Source organism: Oryx dammah, unplaced genomic scaffold (assembly GCF_014754425.2).
Source record: "Oryx dammah isolate SB20612 unplaced genomic scaffold, SCBI_Odam_1.1 HiC_scaffold_26, whole genome shotgun sequence".
Lineage (NCBI taxonomy): Eukaryota > Metazoa > Chordata > Mammalia > Artiodactyla > Bovidae > Oryx > Oryx dammah.
Window position 1 is genome coordinate 17,280,312 of NW_024070210.1, and position 23,216 is coordinate 17,303,527.

At 46.6% G+C, this 23,216-nt stretch overlaps 1 protein-coding gene across 1 annotated transcript; it reads right to left on the bottom strand.

Annotated features, from left to right (window-relative positions):
- Positions 1–15,840: 15,840 nt before the first annotated feature.
- Positions 15,841–17,943, bottom strand: VRTN (vertebrae development associated). Its single transcript, XM_040226106.1, has one exon. The coding sequence runs from the start codon at positions 17,941–17,943 to the stop codon at positions 15,841–15,843; it is 2,103 nt and encodes a 700-aa protein (XP_040082040.1).
- Positions 17,944–23,216: the final 5,273 nt, after the last annotated feature.

Genomic DNA, 23,216 nt, shown 5'->3' on the forward strand with positions numbered 1-23,216 from the left:
TCAGTGGTCTTAACCTGGCTATACCTTATGACCACCTAGAGAAGTTTTTAAAATCCTAATTCCCACTCTCACTCCAAATGAATGATTAGGACTCAGGGGTAGGACCAATGTACAGTGCATTTTTTGTTGATAGGTTGTTATTTCATTTGCCACTTATTTCCTATGTCTACAACATTAGATGATGCCATAGCCAACATTATTAAATAGGACAGACCTGTAATCTTCTTCAGCATTTAAATACCATCTTTGGCATTAAATATGGAAGCCTGGATGTTTAAAAGTGGTATGTTTTAAGCAAGACCCAGTACTTCTTGGAAGAGAGTTCATCGGGACATTTTATGTCTCCCAACGTTTTATTATAAGAAAATTTTCAAACATACAGAAAAATTGAAAGAATTTTACAGTGAACACCCACCTAGGCTCTCCCATTATTAGTTTATCTATCAATCCCACCTAATTTTTAATTTTTTTATTTTACTATTTATTTATTTGGCTGCCTTGGCCCTCAGTTGCAGCACTGGAGACCTTTTGGTGTGGTGCACAGGCTCTCTAGTTGCTCTGCAACATGTGGGATCCCAACTGGTTCCCTGACTAGGGATCAAACCTACATCCTCTGCATTGCAAGGTGGATTCTTAAGCCCTGGAACATCAGGGAAGTCCTCCTCCCAATTTTTTAATGTATTTCAAAATGAATCATAGACATCTATCCACTACTCTCTAAATACTTCAGCATGCATGTCATCAGCTAGAGTTCAATGTTTGGCTACAGTATTATTTTTTACTTTCTATATAAAACTCAAGTTACAACGAACTGCAAAACTCTTAAGGGTACATTTGTGGGTTTTGACAATGTCATACACCTGTGTAATCTGAACCCCTATCAAGATATTAGAAGACTACTGTCACTCCAGAAAGTTCCCTATTCCCTTTCCTGCTAATCCTTGTCTGCCCCACCGCCACCCCCTGCAGAGACAATCTCTTGCTGTTTGTTTTCCTAAGATAGACTGGATTTGCCTATTTTGGAATCTCACAGAAATAGAATCAGACAGTATAAACTGGCTTACATTAGGCTCCTTTCACTCAACGCAGTGTTTTTGATATTTACCCATGTTGTGTGTTCCTTTTCATTGCTGAATAGTGCTCTTTGTATAAACAAGAGTTTATTTATCCATTTTCTTTATAGGCGTTTGGATTGTTTTCAGTTTGGAGTTATTATGCTTCTATGAACAGTCCTACACAAATCGTTTTGTGGACATATGTTTTCATTTCTTTAGGGTAAATACCTTGAAGTGAAAACATTGGGTTGTAGGGTAGGTGTTTATTTCATTGTTTTAAGAAACTGCCAGATCATTCCCATCAACTTTTATGAGATGTCCCAGATATCAGTTTTCTGTCAGATGTTTTATAAATATTTTTCTCCAATCTGTAGCTTGCCTGTTGGTTTCCCTAGAGGTATTTTTCAACCCAAGGATCCGTATTTTACTAACTTTTGATTGAAATGTATATTCAGAAAAGTACACAAACCTCAGTGTACTAAGTTTGACTGATTTTCACAAGCTGAACATACCCAGAATTTAAGAAAAAGCATTCCCAACGCCCCCAGAAACCCTCCTCAAGCCTGTCTCCAAAGGTAACCATTATCCTGATTTCTAAAAGCATAAATTTTGCCTGTACTTTATGTAAGTGGAATCATTCCCTTTTGTTTCTGACTTCTTCACTTCAACATTGTTTTTGAGGTTGGTGGGTATTGTTGAGTATAGTGAGGAACATCATTCTCATTATTGCATGGTGTTCCGTTGTATAAGTCCGCCACAATTTATCCATTCTATCAGTGATGGGCATTCCAGTTATGTGCAGGTATTAGGTATTACAAAAGTGCAATGTTTTGCCAAACATTTGTTTACATTCTCTTAGGTATATCTTAATACTTAGGAGTAGAATTCTCAGGTCATAGGGGATATATACATTCATCTATTACATATCCTTAATAGATATTGCCATACAGGTTTCCTCAATGGTTAGATCTATTCACATCCCCATCAAAGGCACCAGAAGTTTTCACCATTTCCCCAGGTGATTCTAAGAATGAGAGGCACTGCCTCACTGTGCTGAGAAACTGCTGTGAGGGCTGTGACAGCCCATGGGAACGAGGAATGGCAAGGCTCGTAAGAAACCAGGAAGCGGAGGATGTGGTATATTCAGTAGAATATTACTCGGTCATAAAAAAAAAGAATGAAATAATGCCATTTGCACCAATATGGATAATCTAGAGATTAGCATGCTAAGTGAAGTAAACCAGACAAAGACAAATATCATATATGTGGAATTTTAAAAAAATGATACAAATTAGCTTATTTACAAAACAGAAATAGACTCACATGGAACATACACTTGTGGTTACCAAAGGGAAAACAGGGGAAGGGATAAATTAGGAGTTTGGGACTAACATATACACACTACTATATGTAAGACAGATAAACAACAAGGACCTACTGTATAGAACAGGGAACTATACTTAATGTCTTATAATAATCAATAAGGGAAAATAATCTGAAAAATAATATGTATGTATGCTTGCTGAATCACTTTGCTTTATACCTGAAACCAACACAAGATTGTAAATCAACTATCAGTTCAGTTCAGTTCAGTCGCTCAGTCGTGTCCACAGTCGTGTCCGACTCTTTGCGACCCCATGAACCACAGCACACCAGGCCTTCCTGTCCATCACCAACTCCCGGAGTCCACCCAAACCCATGTCCATCGAGTCAGTGATGCCATCCAACCATCTCATCCTCTGTTGTCCCCTTCTCCTCCTGCCCTCAATTTTTCCCAGCATCAGGGTCTTTTCAAATGAGTCAGCTCTTCATATCAGGTGGCCAAAGTATTGGAGTTTCAGCTTCAACGTCAGTCCTTCCAATGAACACCCAGGACTGGTCTCCTTTAGGATGGACTGGTTGGCTCTCCTTGCAGTCCAAGGGCAACTATACTTCAATTTTAAAAGGAGACAGAGACCAGGAAATGGGCAGGCCCCAAAGGGGGCAAGGAGTGGGGGTTGGTTGGATTCTGCGGGTCTGAGCAGGGAAAATGGGGTTGGGGAAGCACTGCAGGTAGAGAAATATTCCCTCTGAAAGGCCAGAGCATGTGAAAGACTTGTACATCAGGGAGAGAGATTAGAGACTGTGAAAAAGGCAGTCCAGGGCTAGGCAATGCTGAGCTCTTGAGATCATGTTAAGGATTTTCTTTTTAACCTTTTATTTTGAAACTATTTTCAACTTATAGAAAAGTTGCAAAAATAATACAGAGAATTCCCATCTATTCTTCACCTAACTTCCCCTAAGATTAGCAACTCACATGAGTATGTACAGTTCTCAAAACCAGGAAAATAACATTGGTATGATCCTTCCAAACAAACTACAGCACTTATTCAAATGTCACCCATTTCCCCCCTAATCTCCTCTTCCTATTCCAGAATCCAGTTCAGAGTCCACATCCCATTTGTTTGTTGTGTCTCCTTTGTCTCCTCCAATCTGCAACATTTTCAGTTTTATTCTTCATAACCTTCAGACTTTTGAAGAGTGCTCATCATTTATTATGTAGAATGTCTCTCAGTTTCAGCTTGTCTGATGTTTCCTCAGGGTTAGACCAAATTATGAATTTCTGGCAAGACTTCCATAGAAGTTGTATGTCTTATTCCTGGTATTATTAACCTCAATCACTTGATCTCATTGGTGTCTGTCACATTTCTCCACTGTAAAGCTACTGTTTTGATCTTTTTCCTAAGAAAGGGATAGCATTGAAAGATCTTAAGCAAGGGACATGACGTGTTTAGTGACGTGTGTTTCAAAAATGCCCTCTTTGTTGCAGCATGAAGAACAGGTTAGAAGAGGCCAGAATGTACCTGTGGGAGGTTGGTTCAGGGTGTAATACAGTCCAATATGTGATGATAAACGTGGGGAGAAGTGGGCAGATTTTAGAGATATTCAGATGGTAAAATCATAAGTCAGGTTAATGAGATCATGCAGAGGTTCTGATAGAATTGGCCTGTGACTGGGCTTGAAGCTGACAAGAGGCATCTTTGTAAAGATCTAGGGAAGAGTGTTGCAGGGAGAAGAAAGACCACAGGGGTGTCACAGGACATCTGGGCACCCCACCACTTCTGGCTGATGTGTGGGATTTGCCAGTTTCTGTGATGCAACTACTCTATCATGGCTAGTCGCAAGCTACCAACAATCAGATGATACTTTTTAAGAAGCTGATATTTTAGTTGATTTGGGGGCCTCATCAAGGTGCCAGGGCCAAATGGCTGTCTCAAAATCCTGCTCTCTAGAAATGGTACTGAAGAATTTACCTACATGGAAGCAATGGATGCAGGTTCATGACACTGTACAGAAGGCAGTAATCAAGACCATCCCCAAGAAAAGGAAATGCAAAAGGGCAAAATGATTGTCTGAGGAGGCCTTACAAATAGCTGAGAAAAGAAGAGAAGCTAAAGGCAAAGGAGAAAAGGAAAGATATACACATTTAAATGCAGAGTTCCAAAGAATAGCAAAGAGAGATAAGAAAGCCTTTCTCAGTGATCAATGCAACAAAATACAAGAAAACAAAAGAATGGGCAAGACTAGCGATCTCTTCAAGAAAATTAGAGATACCAAAGGAACATTTCATGCAAAGATGGGCACAATAAAGGACAAAAATAGTGTGGACTTAACAGAAGCAGAAGATATTAAGAAGAGGTGGCAAGAATACACAGAAGAACTATACAAAATATATATATATATTTGTGACCCAGATAACCACAATGGTGTGATCATTTACCTAGAGCCAGACATCCTGGAATTCAAAGTCAAGTGGGCCTTAGGAAGCAACATGACAAACAAAGCTAGTAGAGGTGATGGAATTCCAACTGAGCTATTTCAAATCCTAAAAAAGGATGCTGTGAAAGTGCTGCACTCAATATGCCAGCAAATTTGGAAAACTCAGCAGTGGCCACAGGACTGGAAAAGGTCAGTTTTCATTCCAATCCCAAAGAAAGGCAATGCCAAAGAATGTTCAAACACTGCAAAACTGCACTCATCTCACATGCTAGCAAAGTAATGCTCAAAATTCTCCAAGCCAAGCTTCAACAGTATGTGAACCATGAAATTCCAGATGTTCAACCTGGATTTAGAAAAGGCAGAGGAACCACAGATCAAATTGCCAACATCCGTTGGATCATCGGAAAAGGAAGAGAGTTCCAGAAAAACATCTACTTCTGCTTTATTGACTATGCCAAAGCCTTTGACTGTGTGGATCACAACAAACTGGAAAATTCTGAAAGAGATGGGAATACCAGACCACCTGATCTGCCTCCTGAGAAATCTGTGTGCCAGTCAAGAAGCAACAGTTAGAACTGGACATGGAACAAAAGACGGATTCCAAATCAGGAAACGAGTATGTCAAGGCTGTATATTGTCACCCTGCTTATTTAACTTATATGCAGAGTACATCATGAGAAACACTGGCCTGGATGAAGCACAAGCTGGAATCAAGATTGCTGGGAGAAACGTCAATAACCTCAGATATGCAGATGACACCACCCTCATGGCAGAAAGCAAAGAAGAACTAAAGAGCCTTTTGATGAAAGTGAAAGTGGAGAGTGAAAAAGTTGACTTAAAGCTCAACATTCAGAAAACTAAGATCATGGCATCCGGTACCATCACTTCATGGCAAACAGATGGGGAAACAATGGAAACAATGACAGACTTTATTTTGGGGGGCTCTAAAGTCACTGTATATGGTGACTGCAGCCTTGAAATTAAAAGATGCTTGCTCCTTGGAAGAAAAGCTATGACCAACCTAGAGAGCATGCTAAAAAGCAAAGACATTACTTTGCCAACAAAGGTCCGTCTAGCCAAAGCTATCAGGGAAGGCAATGGCAACCCACTCCAGTACTCTTGCCTGGAAAATTCCATAGACGGAGGAGCCTGGTAGGCTGCAGTCCATGAGGTTACTAAGAGTCAGACACAACTGAGCGACTTCACTTTCAGTTTTCACTTTTCACTTTCTTGCATTGGAGAAGGAAATGGCAACCCACTCCAGTGTTCTTGCCTGGAGAATCCCAGGTGCCGGAGTCCAGCCCCTACAGGATCCAGGGGAACCCAAAGGAAAAATGGCGTCGGTGATTGATTTAGAGAGAGATAATGAATGAATGTTGAAGATAAGAAAATAGAGGAGAGAAAGAGGCTGATATTCCTTGCTTTACATAGAAAACCAATAAAACTCTGAGACAAGGAGTTTGCCCTGTTCATGGAGGCCACAGGTGCCCTCCCGGTCTCCTGAGGGAGTGAAGACGCAGAATGGCTTCCCGTTCAGGTCTTAGAAACCCAGGCAGATAAGTGAATGCAGGGAGCTTCTATGCTCCAAGGGATCAGCCTGAAAAAGAGAGGGAGAGGGAGAGAGAGAGAATGATTGACACGGGGAGACCAAGCAGCTTCAGTGAGCGAGGCCCAATAGCTTTATTTTTAAAAGGTACTTTTATACCTTGCCTTATACATAGAGGGAAATGAAAGATGCAAGGTCATACAGCGTCAGCCCAAACATTCCAGCAGTTTTGCCCTTATCGAAACTAGGATTTTTTCTGCATACCTTTCCCACAAATAATGTTGTGTACAGTATCTTCTGGCCTTGGAGGCCTGTGAACATTTTATGACCCTCTTTTGATAAAGGCTGCTCAACCAGAAAACTTATTTTCCCTCAAAGTGTTTTTTCTTTATATTTCTAATCTATGTCAGCCTCAGAAAATGCTAAACAGAGTTACATTTTTCACAGAGCAAAGGTGCAGTGAGTTACAAGAAAGAACCAATTAGCTCAAAGGTCTGATGTGGTTAATTTCAAGGCTATACTTGTTTTTCTTACATTCTAACTATGTTAACTAATACATTCTCAGGTGCACAGTGGATAAGAGATATGGGAACTTAGCAACAAGCATTGGCCCAATAATGAAATCCTACACCAGCACTACCCTAATAACTTTTAACTCTTTGAAAGGCTCTATGTTTTAGGCTTCCCATGCTTCTCACAGCTGGGAGGCTGTGAACAATCATATGCATAGCTGCAAGAGTCTGGATAGACCTGCCAAGCAAGCTAGAAAGCCATCAGAGGGGGTTTGATTTGAAATATTCCTCTCATGTCCAGGAGACTTATTAGCTAGAGCCCTAAGTTGATTTTCTCCAGAGAAATGTGGTCAGGGATAGACCCCTGTTAATGTCAGGAGCACTGGTGACAGGCATAATACAATAAGGCAGACAGACTCTGGTTTTGGGGTAGATGCCTGAGAAAGTCTAGGGAGCCCCTCGAGTCCTGAAGCCTTGCTTAACAGTTCTCTTCCACATGACCTTGTCATGGGTGGGATCTCCTGTGCTGGCTCCTGGCACCCAGGGTTGGGGGAGTCTGGTGGGCTGCTGTCTATGGGGTCGCACAGGGTCAGACACGACTGAAGCGACTTAGCAGCAGCAGCAGCAGCCAAAGCTATGGTTTTTCCAGTAGTCATGTATGGATGTGAGAGTTGGACTGTAAAGAAAGCTGAGCACCAAAGAACTGATGCTTTTAAACTGTGGTTTTGAAGAAGACTCTTGAGAGTCCCTTGGACAGCAAGGAGATCAAACCAGTCGATCCTAAAGGAAGTCAGCCCTGAATATTCATTGGAAGGACTGATGCTGAAGCTGAAGCTTCAATACTTTGGCCACCTGATGTGAAGAACTGACTCATTAGAAAAGACCCTGATACTGGGAAAAATTGAAGGCAGGAGGAGAAGGGGACGACAGAGGATGAGATGGTTGGATGGCATCACCGACTCGATGGACATGAGTTTGAGCAAGCTCCAGGATTTGGTGATGGACAAGAAAGCCTGGTGTGCTGCAGTCTGTAGGGTCGCAAACAGTCGGACATGACTAAGCAACTGAACTGAACTGAACTGATGGCTGATTCATGTTGAGGTTTGACAGAAAACAAAAAATTCTGTAAAGCAATTGTCCTTCAACTAAAAAATAAATAAATAAATATAAGAGAAGGCCTGCTCTCTTCAGTTTTCCCAGCTTGAGAATTATCATTTTCCTCAGACCCTTCCTCCCCTACTCACCCACTATGGAGTACATGAGCCTTTTAAGAGGCTTTTTCAGAAATCTTTCCCCAATCCTCAAGTAGAGGCAAGCTTGCTCCCTTGTACCTCTACAGCATCACTGCCCACCTCTTTCACAGTTCATAACAAGTCCATACCAAGTCCCTAGTTTGAGGGACTGACTTTAAAAGCCAAAGCCTTATTGCATTGAGATGTCTGCCTTTCAATGGCAAATTATCATTGTAAATATCTTTTATTTATTTCTCTCTCTAGTAAAATGAATTAAAATTATCCTCTAAGATCCTGAACCAAGACATAAAATTGCAAACTACACTTACTAGGTAAACAAGGAGAGTAAAATAGCTGGCTTAAAACTCAATATACAAAAAACTAAGATCATGGCATCTGGTCCTATCACTTCATAGCAAATAGATGGAGAAACAGTGGAAACAGTGACAGACTTTATTTTCTTGGGCTCCAAAATCACTGCAGATGGTGACTGCAGCCATGAAATTAAAAGATGCTTGCTCCTTGGAAGAAAAGCTATGACCAACCTAGACAGTGTATTAAAAAGCAGAGACATTACTTTGCCAACAAAGGTCCCTCTAGTCAAAGCTATGGTTTTTCCAATAGCCATGTATGGATGTGAGAGTTGGACCATAAAAAAGACTGAGCACTGAAGAATTGATGCTTTTGAACTGTGGTGTTGGAGAAGACTCTTGAGAGTCCTTTGGACTGAAAGGAGATCAAAGTAGTCAATCTTAAAGGAAATCAATCCTGAATATTCATTGGAAGGACTGATCCTGAGGCTGAAGCTCCAATACTTTGGTCATCTGATTCAAAGAGCTGGCTCATTGGAAAAGACCCTGATGCTGGGAAAGATTGAAGGCAGGAGAAGAAGGGGATGACAGAGGACTAGATGGTTGGATGGCATCATGGACTCAATGGACATGAGTTTGAGCAAGCTCCAGGAGATGGTAAAGGACAGGGGAGCCTGGCGTGCTGCAGTCCATAGGGTTGTAAAGAGTCAGACATGACTGAGTGACTGAGCAACAACACTTACCAGACTTCTGAGAACCTTTGAACTTGGGATGGAGAACCAACTGGATGGTCAGTGTTTCTAAACACCTCCAAGGGGCACTAGGTCTTAACTTTGCATCCTTCCTCTCCCTTGCCTCCAGGCCTCAACAAGTGGGGACCAAATGAATGAATGAAATATTTGATCTCCCTAAGATACCAGCCTCCCTCTTGTTGCTACAAAGGTGAGGTCTGAAGTCTCCACAGCCACCAGTCCCTGTCCTGGGTACTGCAATGCAGCCTAGCTATACCCTCTCACCTCCCCTTAGTACTGTGTTAAATGACAACAGGTTGTTGTTTAGTCACTAAGCCGTTTCTGACTCTCTCCCTACTATACCCACTAGCCGTCCCTCAGTTCTGTCTTAAATGACAACAGATAACTCTGCCCAAAGTCAGAAGGCCTAGAAACTGAGTTGACTGTCAACATACCCAAGCCACAAAATTGCATCAACTCTTCTGAGCCAGACTGGCCTGGGGGGGTCAGAACACAAAGGCACTCAGGAGCTCCCCAAGCACCTCCCTGACTCCTTACAGCCTTTGCCTTCCCTCCTCCCTGATGCTGGCCTCCCCCCAGCCTGCAACCTGGGAGCTGCAGTCTAGCCCAGGTGAGGATTGGGGAGGACCTCCAGCAGTCTTCCCCTCTGCCATCCCCTGGAGTCCTCAGGTGGGAGGGTCATCCACCAGCAGCTGTCAACCCCCAACTCCCCTGGCTATACCCTCTTGGTCCCCCTCCAGCTCTCTCCCTGCCTGGCAGGGAGGAGCCGCTAGAGCTAAGCGGATTTCATGCTATTTTCAAAGTCATTTTCCATGGAAAAAAATTTTTTTATACCATTAAACCTGCTTTCAGCTGCTTCTCATCTCCCTGAAAGCTTCCTCCTCCCTTTCCATGAGATAAACCAGTAAGGGGAATATTCAGGAACCTGCCAGAGAAAACCCACAGGCATGCTGGGCTGGGAAGGGCATGAGAAGGTTCCCCTCACTTGTACTCCAGAGTCTTCCAGCCCCACCTTAACAACTGCCTTGTGGCAGGGAGCCTGTCCTTCAGGTTCCTGTCGCCCTGTGGCAGTCACCAAACTGGGGCGAGTTTTTACAACCAGTATCCAGCATCTTTTGAGGAGTAATTGAGGCATTCCAAGACCCCCCAGGCAGCCTACATTTCCTGGAGAAGAGGTGGCCATAGGAAGCTTCAAGCTGGGAGTGGTTCAGGGTGAGCTATGAAATGCCAAAGCCAGCTCATGCTCCCTTGTAACCCCACTGTGTGCATATGAAAGCCTGAGTCACATCTCAGCTGCCAGTAAACAGAGGCCTTTGCTAGGACAAGAGTCAAGACCAAATGGTTCTGTATCCTCAGCTTACAGCACAGGGCTCAGCCTACCATGGGTTGCTGCAGAGGAGCCTGTGACATCTGCCAGACCCCTCTGGCGAGCAAGGCTGATCCAGCCCCTCAAGCACAGGCAAATTGGACCAGCCTTGAGCGGCCTCAGATGTGACCTGGCATGAGACTTGTGCTCCGAGGAAAGGATGAGGATGGCCTGAACCAATCAAATTCTCTTTCCTGTGATAACCCAGCAGTGTGGAAATATGAAAAGCCTGCAACGTTCCTATGGTCCCGCTGAGACAAAGATGTGAAAAGTGAAAGTGGTAGTCACTCAGTCGAATCTGACTCTTTGCGACCCCCTGGACTGTAGCCCACCAAGTTCCTCTGTCCACAGAATTCTCCAGGCAAGAATACTGGAGTGGGTTGCCATTTCTTTCCCCAGGGGCTCTTCCCAACCCAGGGATCAAATCCCTGCCTCCTGCATTACAGGCAGATTTTTACCACCTGAGCCACCAGGGAAGCCCGAGATGGCGATGCTGGGGAGAGGAAACTCTAGGGTGGTGCACACCCAGCTTTCTGGCCAGGGTATCTGATCACCTGGCGCTGGCAGCAACCACGGTAAAAACTGCTGAGAGAAGAGCACATGGTGGAGGATGGGGAGAGTCCAGCTTGGTAGCTGGTGAGAATGAGGCAAAAATGGAACAGCCAGAAGGGGTGAGATATGAGGTAATGCTCAGGGCCCACGAGCCACCCAAGGGCCTGAGTGCTGCTGGACTTCAGAAATATTTGAGGAGCAACCTTGAGCATCAAGCTAAATAAAATCGTCTCCACTAAAACACAGGACTCCTGCCCCCTGGCAGGGGGGGAAATAGATGGATACTTAAAGTTTTTAAAATTATTCATGTTTCAGCTGATTGCTTTTTTAAGGTAAAGCTTTTATAACCAAAATTTTAGAACCCATTGTTACAACAGTACAGACTGTGAAAAGCTAACCTCACATATTCTGTTTTCTGCCTTTATTCAAACATTGTTCACTCACTGGAATTCCTTTCCACCTTTGCCTCTGATATAGAAAGTGGTGCCAAAAAAAAAAAAACAGCAAATAATTTCAACAAATGTCAACTTCAGAATCAGCATCAAGTATTCTTAGCAAACATGGCCACTGCTTAGGTATTTCTGCCTTTCTAAGCAGATTATCGGAGAAGGCAATGGCACCCCACTCCAGGACTCTTGCCTGGAAAATCCCATGGATGGAGGAGCCTGGTAGGCTGCAGTCCATGGGGTCGCTAAGAGTTGGACATGACTGAGCGCCTTCACTTTTACTTTGTACTTTCATGCATTGGAGAAGGAAATGGCAACCCACTCCAATGTTCTTGCCTGGAGAATCCCAGGGGCGGGAGAGCCTGGTGGGCTGACGTCTATGGGGTCACACAGAGTCGGACACGACTGAAGTGACTTAGCAGCAGCAAGCAGATTATAAAGGAAGCAGATTTTATACAGAAGAGTAATTGAACCACACCTAACAAAACCTTTTCGAAGTCAATAAATATTGACAAATCATTTTTCTTAAATTTTTTCCAAGAGAAGCTAAAATGTCTCCCTGTAGATTTAGGCTCATTGCTGGCCTCTGACAAAGGGACAGTCCCGTCTTGGGACAGGAGTGTTTTTAATCTAGAGGCTAACTTGAGCAAGAACCTCCTTAGGCATTAGCTTCCTCCTAGAAAACAGGAATTAGATTCCCAGGGGTTCTCAAGTTGGACATCATTGTTACCTAACAAACCCTCACCGAGCATTACTCTGTGCAACACGCAATATTGCAGGAATTACTACAATCCCTACTTTACAGAGGGAGAAAGTGAGGCATGGCAAAGTTGAAAAGCTCTCTCCTGTGCATATTACTGCTTCTCTGATGTCTAAGATTAGAATCAGTAGGTCCAGGTAGGGCCCTGGAATCCATACTCCCCCAGGGAGAGATCCAGGTGATTTTTACTCCTCCTTGTGAGACGCTGCTCCAGGCATCAGATCTGCTCTGATCGAGGGTTTAGGAAGGGAGCAAACAGGAGAATCCAACGTCCTCAGCCAAGGCAGTTCTCAGAATGGACGTTGGTGCCACCTTCTGACAGCTACACCAGTTAAGAGTGGTAAACTGGAATTGGAAACAAGAAACACAAGAGATTTTGTCTCCTGTTGCACTGGAGTGCCACCTGCTGGCTACAGGTGGTCATTACAGGTCAGGCAGGAACCTCATGTGTCCAGTCCCTTCTTTAAGGGACTACACCGACCCTGGGGGTTCAGTAGAGACTCCACAGGGTGAGAGAGATAACAATGGCCATGCCATGACAATGCTGCGTGGGTCCTGGAAAAGCAGGCAGGGGGCAAGGGTAAGCAGGGGTAGTAAGGGCAACGGGGGGGCCAGGGCTGTGGCAAAAGGGGTCAGTGGGGAAAGATAAGCCTAGAGGTGGTAGGGGCTCAGAGCCTGGGTTTCATGCTAAGGGTAATGGGAAATGCAGTAGCAAGTCAGACTGAGATCACTCTGGGCTTTGTCAGGGAGGCTGAAAAGGGATAGTCCGAGTGGAGGCAGAATCCATTTGGAAACCATTCAAAAATCAGAGATGAGAGCAAAGTCGCTGGCCTAGATGAGGTGGGCACTGCAGGGATGGAAAAAAAAAATGGTCAATGAGAAACAGGATTCAGTTTGATTTTAAAAAAAAAAAAAAAAGCAGCTGAAGAGTAACAGTGAGACATCACAGTGGTCTCATTGCACTCATTCATTCCTTCTTTCAACAAACTAGTGCCTACTGTGGGTCAGAAACTAATCTACCTGCTGGTGATATGGTGGTATAAACCAGGCCAGGGAAAGCCCTGTTTTCATGGGGTTTATACCGTTAAGGGGGTGTGGGGGTAAGATAAGTAAGTAAATAAACAACAAAACAGATGGGAATAAGCACCATGTAGAGAATGTAGGGAAGGCAATGGCACCCACTCCAGTCCTCTTGCCTGGAAAATCCCATGGATGGAGGAGCCGGGTGGGCTGCAGTCCATGGGGTCACTAAGAGTCAGACACGATTCACTTTCATGTATTGGAGAAGGAAATGGCAACCCACTCCAGTATTCTTGCCTGGAGAATCCCAGGGATGGGGGAGCCTGGCAGGCTGCCATCTATGGGGTCGCACAGAGTCAGACATGACTGAAGCGACGCAGCAGCAGCAGCAGAGAATGTAGATGGGATGTGGGGCAGTGACTCAGATCTGAATGTTAGGGAGTGTGCCCTGTAAAGATAACAGGGCAAATCACTCCAGGCAGAGCGCAGAGTCCAAAGGAACAGATGCAAAGGCCCTTAAAGCAAGAGTAAGCACAGCACATTCAAGATCAGAGACAGCCAGTGTGGCTGTATGTGGTGGTAAGGACAACAGAGGGACCAGTTTATGAAGGAAGGACTGTGTAAGGCAATGCAAGGAATTCTAAGAGTGAAGGGAAGCCGCTGACACCTTTCAGATAGAAAAGCGACAGAACCCAACTTCACTTTCAGATCTCTCTGGTTGCCCTCTGGAGCATGGATTGTATAAGGCAGGAGTGGAAGGAGGAGCCAGGGAGAACCTGAGATGTGGACCAGGAGAGATGGTGGGGCAGCAGCATGAAGGGGAGGGTTCCGGGCATACTTTAGAGTCAGAGTCAACGGGACTTGCTGATGCACCGATGTGGGGGTGAAAAATAGCAGAACCAAGAATGACTCCCCAAGACCAGGAGGATGACAGCTACTGTGGAATACCTAAACACAAGGAGAGAGGGCCAAAGGGAACTTCTCCCCTAGGGACACGGCCCTGCAACAAGCAAGTCTGGCCTTAATACTCAGCCCTGCTGGAGGGGGCACGCAAGCGAACCACGCCGAGGCTTGGTTTCCTCACCTGCGACTGGACCTAGCCTGCTTGGGTGCATTTCAAAGACTAAAGAGCCTGACATTGACTTGACACTCATGCTGGCCTGGCCTCTGTGCATACTGAGTTGGCCATTTATCTCCCATTGTTGGGGCTTCCCAGGTGGCTCAGAGGTAAAGAATCTGCCTGCCAATGCAGGAGACACGGGTTTGATCCCCGAGTCAGGAAGATACCTTGGAGAGGGAAATGGCAACCCACTCCAGTATTCTTGACTAGAGAATTCCACGGACAGAGGAGCTTGGCAGGCTATAGTTCACAAAGTCACAAAAGAGTCAGACATTACTGAACAACTAAACAACTCCCATTTGTTGGGAAGTATCTCTCCAGGCAGCCAAAGCCCTGTCCCCAGCTGGAAGAACACCCAAGGTCAACATCTAATTCTAAACAGAAACTCCAGAGTAATTCCCTCTGTCCTCCAAGTCTTGGACCTGGGAATAGAAATGGTCACTCTCAGTCCCCTTAAATCAAAGGGAATGTGGGAAGGAGCAGTCACTTAGAGCAAAAACAAATACCAGAGACCACGGGCTGTGAGCACCACATCACTTTATTTCTTTGGTTTTCCAACTTCACTTTTGGACAATGCAAAGTCAGTCTCTCACCTGCCTGGCCCCTGAGCAGTCTCTCACTGGAGATGGGGCATGGGCTCTGCGGAGCTCAACAGAAAAATGAGGATCCCCAAGGGCTGAGGGGTCCACAGCAGATGCACCAAGCACCAGCAAGCAGAGACCCAAGGCTCTCTCCCCCGGCCCTTTACCAAACTCCTCGCAATGAACAGGCCAGCCCTCAGTGACCAGGCTCAGGACCTTCCCCTAGAGGTCAACCTCGCTCCTTCTTCATCTCTGCTTCTGCTCATACGGAGCCTGGCATCCTCTCCCTTAGGGGCACCAAGCAGAAGTTATGACCTGCTCCACATCTGATCTCTAACATTGCTTTGGGAAACATCTTTGAGTAAAGAGGGTGCCAACCCCCAAAAGAAACTGAAGGCATATATTCTGCCCAGTGGGACAGATGGCCACGCTACAATACTCCCTTTGTCCCTGGGAAAAGCTGAAAGCAGCTGTAGCTAACCAACCTCCCTTTGGGTCCCCACATACATAGAGCTTCCAACACGAGCAAGGGGGCCCAGCCAATTCACTTAAATCAAAAGACTAAAAAAACCAAGATGCGATAATAAAAATAAGAATGGTAAACAACTGAAGAGAGCATCCCTGGCCCTGCAGCTGTCTACAGGAGGCCAGACGGCCGGTCTCTGGCTCTCTCTGCCCAGGAGCTGGGAAACAACACAAAGCTGCCCTCGGAGCCACTGTAGACACCGTGGGGGCAAAAGGGATCCTGGCCAAGCCAGGGGGCAACTCAGGCCTCTGACCTTCTCCCAGGTGGTCCTCCTTCCTCCCAGCCCCTTGCACACCTCCCCGTCAGCCGTCCACCAGGGTGAGGCCATCGTAGAGGGCGCGTTTCCACATGTAGTAGGTAGAGCGGGCGGTGAGGGGGAAGAGGGTGCTGAATTCCTTGTAGGAGGGGAAGCTTTTGGACTGGAAGCGCTTCTGCAGGAACAGCTTGGCCTGGGCCTTGAACTTTGTGGTGGCCAGCATGTCCATCACCAGCACCTGGCCATCCCGGCCCCCTGCCGCCGCTGCTGTCCCCGCAGGGTGGCTGGACAGGGACCCACTGGGGGGGCGACCCTGGGCCGTGGGCCCCTCTTGCGGGGGCCCCTCTCTGGAAGGCCCTCCTGGGGCCTTCCTTGGATCCTCCCCTGGAGAAGCTGCCATCAGCCGGGTCCCTGCAGGGGGGGCCACAGCAGCTGTCACATTCCTGCCAGCTTCTTTCTCCTCTGCTTCCTTCCTGCTCCCTCTGCCCAAGGTGGGGGCCCGGATCTGGAGCTTGGACAGGCTTCTGGGCCAGCTCCGGGCCAGACTCTTCCAGACCCAAAAGGAGGAAGGTGACAAGCTCGGGTAGCGGAGGCGGAAGCGACAGAAAGGGAGGTGCCCACCAAGCACCTGCTTGCGGGCCGCTCTGCGCAGACGCCTCTGCCAGCGGGACAACGGCATCCTCACGGGCAGGAACGCCCGCGGTGCGGGTGGGCCTCCACCCGTGGCTTTCGCTGCCTCCTCTCCGACCTCACCACCCTTCCGAGGGAGCAAGGCCTTTTCGCCCACCAGCACTGGCTGGGGAGGCCCAGACTCCGAGAGGGCCGGCACTGGCTTGAAGCTGGGGTTCCTTCGGAGAGCTTTTCGGCGCCAGTTGTAGTAGGTGGACCGGGAGATGCCCGGGAAGCGGCGTTTGAAGCAGCGGTAGGGTACCAGCATATTCAGGGCAATGCAGTGCTCCAGGTACAATTTGGCCCGCTGCATGAAGACCATGCCAGGGCTGGACGCGGCCGTCGAGGAGCATCCCAGCCCCTCAACAACCTGCCGCTCCGGCAGCTTCGCCAGCTCCTCTGTGGGGGTCAGGGCCTGGCAGGTACCAGAACCCACGAGCTCGTGCTTCCAGGCATAATAGGTGGAGCGGGAGATCTCGGGGAACCTCTGCAGGAACTGCTGCAGCGGCACGACGCCCCCGCGGTGGAAGCTGTCTTGCAGGAAGTGCTTGGCCGAGAAGCGAGTGGCCACCTTCTGCCGGTGCTCCTGGGACTGCCGCCGCCAGCGGTAGAAGGTGCTCTTGGTGACGCTGGAGCGCTCTCCCAGGTGCGAGTAGCTGAGGCCGGGCTCGCGGTTGAGCAGCTCCAAGGTCTTGGCGGGCGGGGGCAGCGGGGCCGGGCCGGGGTGGGGGCTCTCGGCCTCCACCTCCTCCAGCCCCACCACGGGCGCAAAATACTGGTGGCGGAAGAGGTGGCCACTGAGCGGCTGGCCGGCCCACATGATGTGCAGCGTGGCGGGCGTGTGGTCGCAGCGGCGCGGGCGGATGACACGGTTAAAGTACGGCCGGATCTTGAGGTTGCGCAGCGGGTAGATGGAGTAGATGTTGCGCTGGACCACCGAGGCGAGGGCGTACAAGTGCCACACGTTGGAGAAGCTGCTGGGAAAGCAGGTGGCCTTGACGTCCGCGTCGAAGATGGCCTCGAGCGTGGCGGACGGCAGGCTGGTCATCTCCGGGGACTCCTCGGAGCGCAGGGAGTAGCGCACCGCCTGCAGCATCACCTTGGAGTCGATCATGCCCTGGAGATAGTAGTGGCGGTGCAGCAGCATCTCCACCACCGTGCGAGCCCGCAGCTCCAGGCTGAGGCCCGCGTCGCCCCACAGCAGCAGGCTGGCTGCCTCGAAGAGCAGGCTGCCCTCGCCCTGGCACACCAGCGGCAGCATGTTCCGGGGCGCATCCTCCGGATACAGGCTCAGGGCCACCGAGTCCACCTCCAGCACCTGGGGGCCGGGCCCGCCCCCACGGCGGGCGGGGAGAGCGAAGGAGGCCAGGACCTGCTTGGCCCCCAGAGCGGCACCGACGAGGCCCTCCAGGCCCTCTGACTCCACCGCCTCCTGCAGCTCCTGCAGCACGTGCTGCACCAGCTGCTCCCGAGAGGTCATCCTAGCAGGGCAAAGGGGAGAGGGCAGAGGTCAGGACGGGTACCCGGATGACCCTCCTGCGCCCTCTCCCTCCAGATACGGCCTGTCTACTCCCATTCCGCCTTGGAAGAAAATGGCTACGTGCCGCCTGGGGTTTGTTTAATTACCCAGTGATACAAAGGAAGAGCTCGATCTTGGAGAATGGCTTTGAATCCTGGTTCTGCTATTAGCTTGAGCAAGTCAACCTCTCTGTGCTTCTGGTTCCTTTTCTGTTAAAAGGGAGACAATAAATGAATGTACCTTATAGATTTGTTGTGTGTATAAATGAGACAAAGTAAAAAATGGTGATACATGGGGGTGTGTGTGTATATATATATACACACACACACACATACATATGCACATATATGTGTGGCTAAGAGGTTAAAGCATCTGACTCCAATGTGGGAGACCTGGGTTTGATCCCTGGGTCGGGAAGATCCCCTGGAGAAGGAAATGGTAACCCACTCCAGTATTCTTGCCTGGAGAATCCCATGGACGGAGAAGCCTGGTAGGCTACAACTGAGCAGCTTCACTAACTAACTAATGCACATATATATATATTCATCCTTAGAAAAGTGCCTGGCACATAGTAAAGTACTACGAAAGTGCTAGGTCTTATATATTAGAGTATTATCTAGTATTATGGGAATTCTCTGATGGCTCAACAGGTAAAGAATCCGTCTACAATGCAGAAGACACAAGAGACTTGAGTTCAATCCCTGGATTGAGAAGAGCCCCTGGAGAAGGAAAATGGCAACCCACTGCAGTATTCTTGCCTGAAAAATCCCATGAACAGAGACACCTAGTAGGCTATCGTCTATAAGGTCACAAAAGATTCAGACATGACTGAGCGACGACATTTCTAGTATTATACATATTATATAGTACAAGTATTAAAGTATAGTCCATGGGCCCTTGAGGTTCCCTGAGATTTTCAGAGGGGCTTCAAGTTAAACTCTTTTCATAATAATACTAAGATAACAACACTAAGATATGATTTTTGCAATTGTGTTAACCTTGGAGTAAAACAGTAGTACCTCAGCATGAATCAAACTAGAAATCACTATGTTCTTCACCACCATGTAGTCACAGTTGGGAAAAAGAAAGCTAATACCACTCCACAATGTCCTTGATGCAGCAAAGATTATTATTTTTTCAATCACAAGCCTTAAATACATGCAGCATTTCTGCTGCACACTGGTGTATAATGAATGAGTGACAGTTGCTTGGGCTGCATGATGAACTAGATGTTTTTCATACAATAACATTTTTTAACTTGAAAGAAAAATTAAGTGGCGTTAGTTGTTTAGACTTGGATGTATTTGACAGGTGTTTTTCTCAAAAGTGAATAAGGTGAGCCTGTCACTTCAAGGAAAACTTTATGGTCAGTGAAAATTTTTGAGCTTCATATGAAAATTAGAATTTTGAAAAACCTGTATCCACTACAGTGAGCTTGACAGCTTCGCAATACCTAAAGATTTTTCTGATGGGGCCAGTGGTGACACTAACACGTCTAACTTTTTATCCTACGTAATGGAAAGGTCAGCATTTGAAGGTCTGTGTTACTCAATGAACCCTCTTTCCCAAATAACCAGACTTCCCTGGTGGCTCAGATGGTAAAGCGTCTGCCTACAATGCGGGAGACCTGGGTTCAATCCCTGGGTCTGGAAGATCCCCTGGAGAAGGAAATGGCAACCCACTCCAGTATTCTTGCCTGGAAAATCCCGTGGACGGAAGGGCCTGGTAGGCTACAGTCCATGGGGTCACAAAGAGTCAGACACAACTGAACGACTTTCTTTCTTTTCTTTCTGGCACAGTTAAAAGATCATTTCAAAGTATAAAAGAAAGCAAAGGATTTTAATATAATAGGGTACCAAAGTTCCTGAATATGGTTTCTGATTCTGCATTATAACTAAGGTTTGAGGAACTACCACTTGTTAAATTTGGGTATAGTTGTCAAAAAATATCCACTGAAAAAAGCTGTCAAAATACTCTTTCTAGAGAAATTTCCTAAGGTCCAGTGGTTAGGACTTGATGTTTTTCACCTCTGTGGCCTGGGTTCAATCTCTGGTTGGGGAGCCAAGATTCCACATACACTGAAGTTAAAAGACCTTCCCCTGTCCCTCTGTCCATCTGTATCTGGATGAAGTTGGATTTTCTCCATATACTTCTACCGAAATAACATATCACCACAGATTAAATGTAGAGACAGATGAACATCTACTTATCTTCTGTTAAACCAGATATTACAGAGATGTGAAAACCCTAAAAGAGGCACTTGTGCTCACTAAACACTTTTGATCTAGAAAAGTTTCTTTTCATGAAAACTATTATTCATTACCATGTAACAGGTTTGTTCTTTTTAATAAAGCAATCTTTTCTAAATGTCTAAGTTTTAATTTTGAATGTAATGTACATTGACCAATGTAAGCTATATAAACAAAAGCTCTTCAGGGTCTTCAGCGTTTAAGAGCACACAGGGAGCCCAAGACCAACAAGTTTAGAACCGCCCTGAGACAGAGATGGTCTTTTCAAAGAGTCAGCAGCAGCCTAGCCCTTGTGCTGACAGAGATCCAATAAGGCAGGTTTACTATTTACCACGCACTGTCCCAATCCTGGCAGCTGAACTTTAAGGTGAGAACTACCATTACCCCCAATTTACAGGTGAAAAAACTGAGGGCTCCTTTGCCCAATTTGCCCCAGGCGACCTAAGCGATACAGCCAACAGTTGAAACCAGATGCTCTTTAGGACCTGTGATTCATCTACTGCGGCTTAAAATGCCAGTCACCTCTCAGGACAAACTAATCCTCCTAATTACTGGTAAGTTTTCTGTGTTTTGCAAAACAGAGTAATATTCCTTTGTGGACACTTTTTTAAATTAAAAAGGAAACCATTAACCTTTCTCAGATCTCTGTTCTTAGAGTTTAATAAATTCCTTTAAATTAGCTTTGGGTTTAAAAATTGTGTGTGGGCATACACATTTGCCAGCTCACTGCACACCTAAAAGGAATGTGTCTTGCATTCTTATAAAGGATGTGTTTGAGTGTAAATTATGGTTCAGTAAAGGTGAAAAAAAGTTTTTAAAGAACCAAAGGCTTACCACCAGAATTTTACTTGATAACCATAAAACAGAAAGCTTTTTAAAAACTGGTAATGAAAATCAGCTTTGGATAAAAATTTCTTGCCTGTAGATTTTTTTTAATGTTCTTGTGACAAATCTGATCTAACCTTTCACTGAATTTCTATTTGTACCATATTATTTGACCCTGAAATTGAGCTTTTAATCTGTTGATCTTTTATATACTTTATACTTACTTTTTAAAAAACTTTATTTTTTTTTTTTTTTTTACTCAGGAGATAAACTTCAGCAAGAACACTTCCATATGCAATAAAAAATTGAGCCCTGAGGAACAAACTGTACACACAGAAGAGCTTTTTCATTCTGGCAGACAACAAAGATGCTGGGGGGTTTGTTTTTCTTGCATATCACTTGTAAATGCTGCTATACAGACACATATAAATAAGCTCTCTGCTACTTTCCAAACAAAATTATGAAAATAACCACCATTACCTACTGCTTACTATGTGCATTTAGGTAATTCAACCAAAATCTCAACAAAAAAGAGGGGACAATTAAATCGTGTGGGTGATTCTTCCTGCTCTTCCATGTGGAGAACAGGGCATGATGTTACCTTGCCCGATTACAAGTTTCTGTGGGCTTTGCATTGGATGAGCGTTTGGACTTCAGGCTTTACAGAAGTAATTTTATTTATATGCGGTTCTCACTTTCCCTCCACAGGAGCTACAACTCCATCACACCTGCACCTTCACCAGGATGGCTACTCTTAGTTCACACTTAGAGGCTTGGGGGTTAAATTAAATAACACTCCCAAGACCACAAGCTATTAAAACTACAAAACCTAAACAATCTGACTCCAGAGCTCCCCTCAAAAACACTGTAATTCCACCAACCAGGGAAATACAGGGCCCGAAATGGTCATTACGTAAAGGATACAGAAACACATGGATTCTTGGGGCTTTCAGACAAATCTGGCCATTTTACAGATAAGGAAACTGAGGTCCGGGAAGGTAAAGTTGACTTGCCTGAACTCCCGCAGCAGGGTCCAGATACCCTCCAGCATGTCCAGGTATATCACACTTCTTCCTGTGCAAACCCCACCCCTCCCTCCCCCGTCCCACCCTACCTACCCGGCCCCAGCCCAGCCCCACCCCATTCCACCCTAGCTCATTCCTTTCTCTTCCCCAAAGAGGTAAGAGGAGGTGTGAGTAGGTAATACCCTACTTCTTTTTTTCTCTAAAGCTTGCAGAGAAAATGTAGCTCCCCGGAGAGGCGCTGCACCCTCACATCTCAGGTGGGTCTGGACCAGCAGGGAAGAGGGCAGCGGGGAAAGGCCGAAGAGGGAGGCTTAATCATACTTAAGTAGACAATTAGTTGATGGGGTTCAGGTGCACCAGTCTTTCCAGAGATGGCTCCCTGGATATACAAGGCCAAGCAGAGCTGGCGATTACCAGGTGCGTTCATAGAATAAAGTGCAGAAAGTGAGAGCTAATCTAGGGGCTCTGCCAGCTGGCCTCCCCTGGCCCCACCATTATTAGAAGGAATCTGAAAAGGCGTGAAACCTAGGAGGTAAAGCCTCTTCGGCTACACAGGCTCCCCTGGCTTGAGGTTGGAAGGGGAGGAAACAGGACATCCAGAAACATCTAGCCAGCATCTTTGACACCCAAGAAGGGCTCTGGAGCCAAGGAATGGATGAATGGACACAGGTAGCTTCTGCAGGTGATTCAAAGCCTCGCCTTCACCAAGGCCTGCTTTCCTCCCCCACCACCCCCATCTCCCTATTTCAAGCAGAGGGGGTCTCAAGCTCAGGTTTGGCCTCTGTCCTTACATTTTAGAAGGAGTGAGCCAGCGCTCTGAGCAGGGCTAAGAGAGGTGCAGACAGTGCTGGCAAGTCTGGCACCTAGAACAGACACCCTCCCTGCCAACCTCTCCCTGGACTTCACACCGGCTCACCAAGGACCCCCATCCTTCATAAAGCAAGCCCGACAAGCATGAAGGGAGACACACAGGCAGGCCTCTGTAAGACTAGCATCTCCCCCGGCCTGGCTCCACGCCTCTCCTGCCTGCCCTTCAGTCCCCCTGCTCATGCTGACCCAGCCGCCCAGGCTACGCCCCTGGCTCAAGGGAGCGCCAGCCATCTTGGTTTCTCCCCCAGTGGCCAGGAGGCGCCCC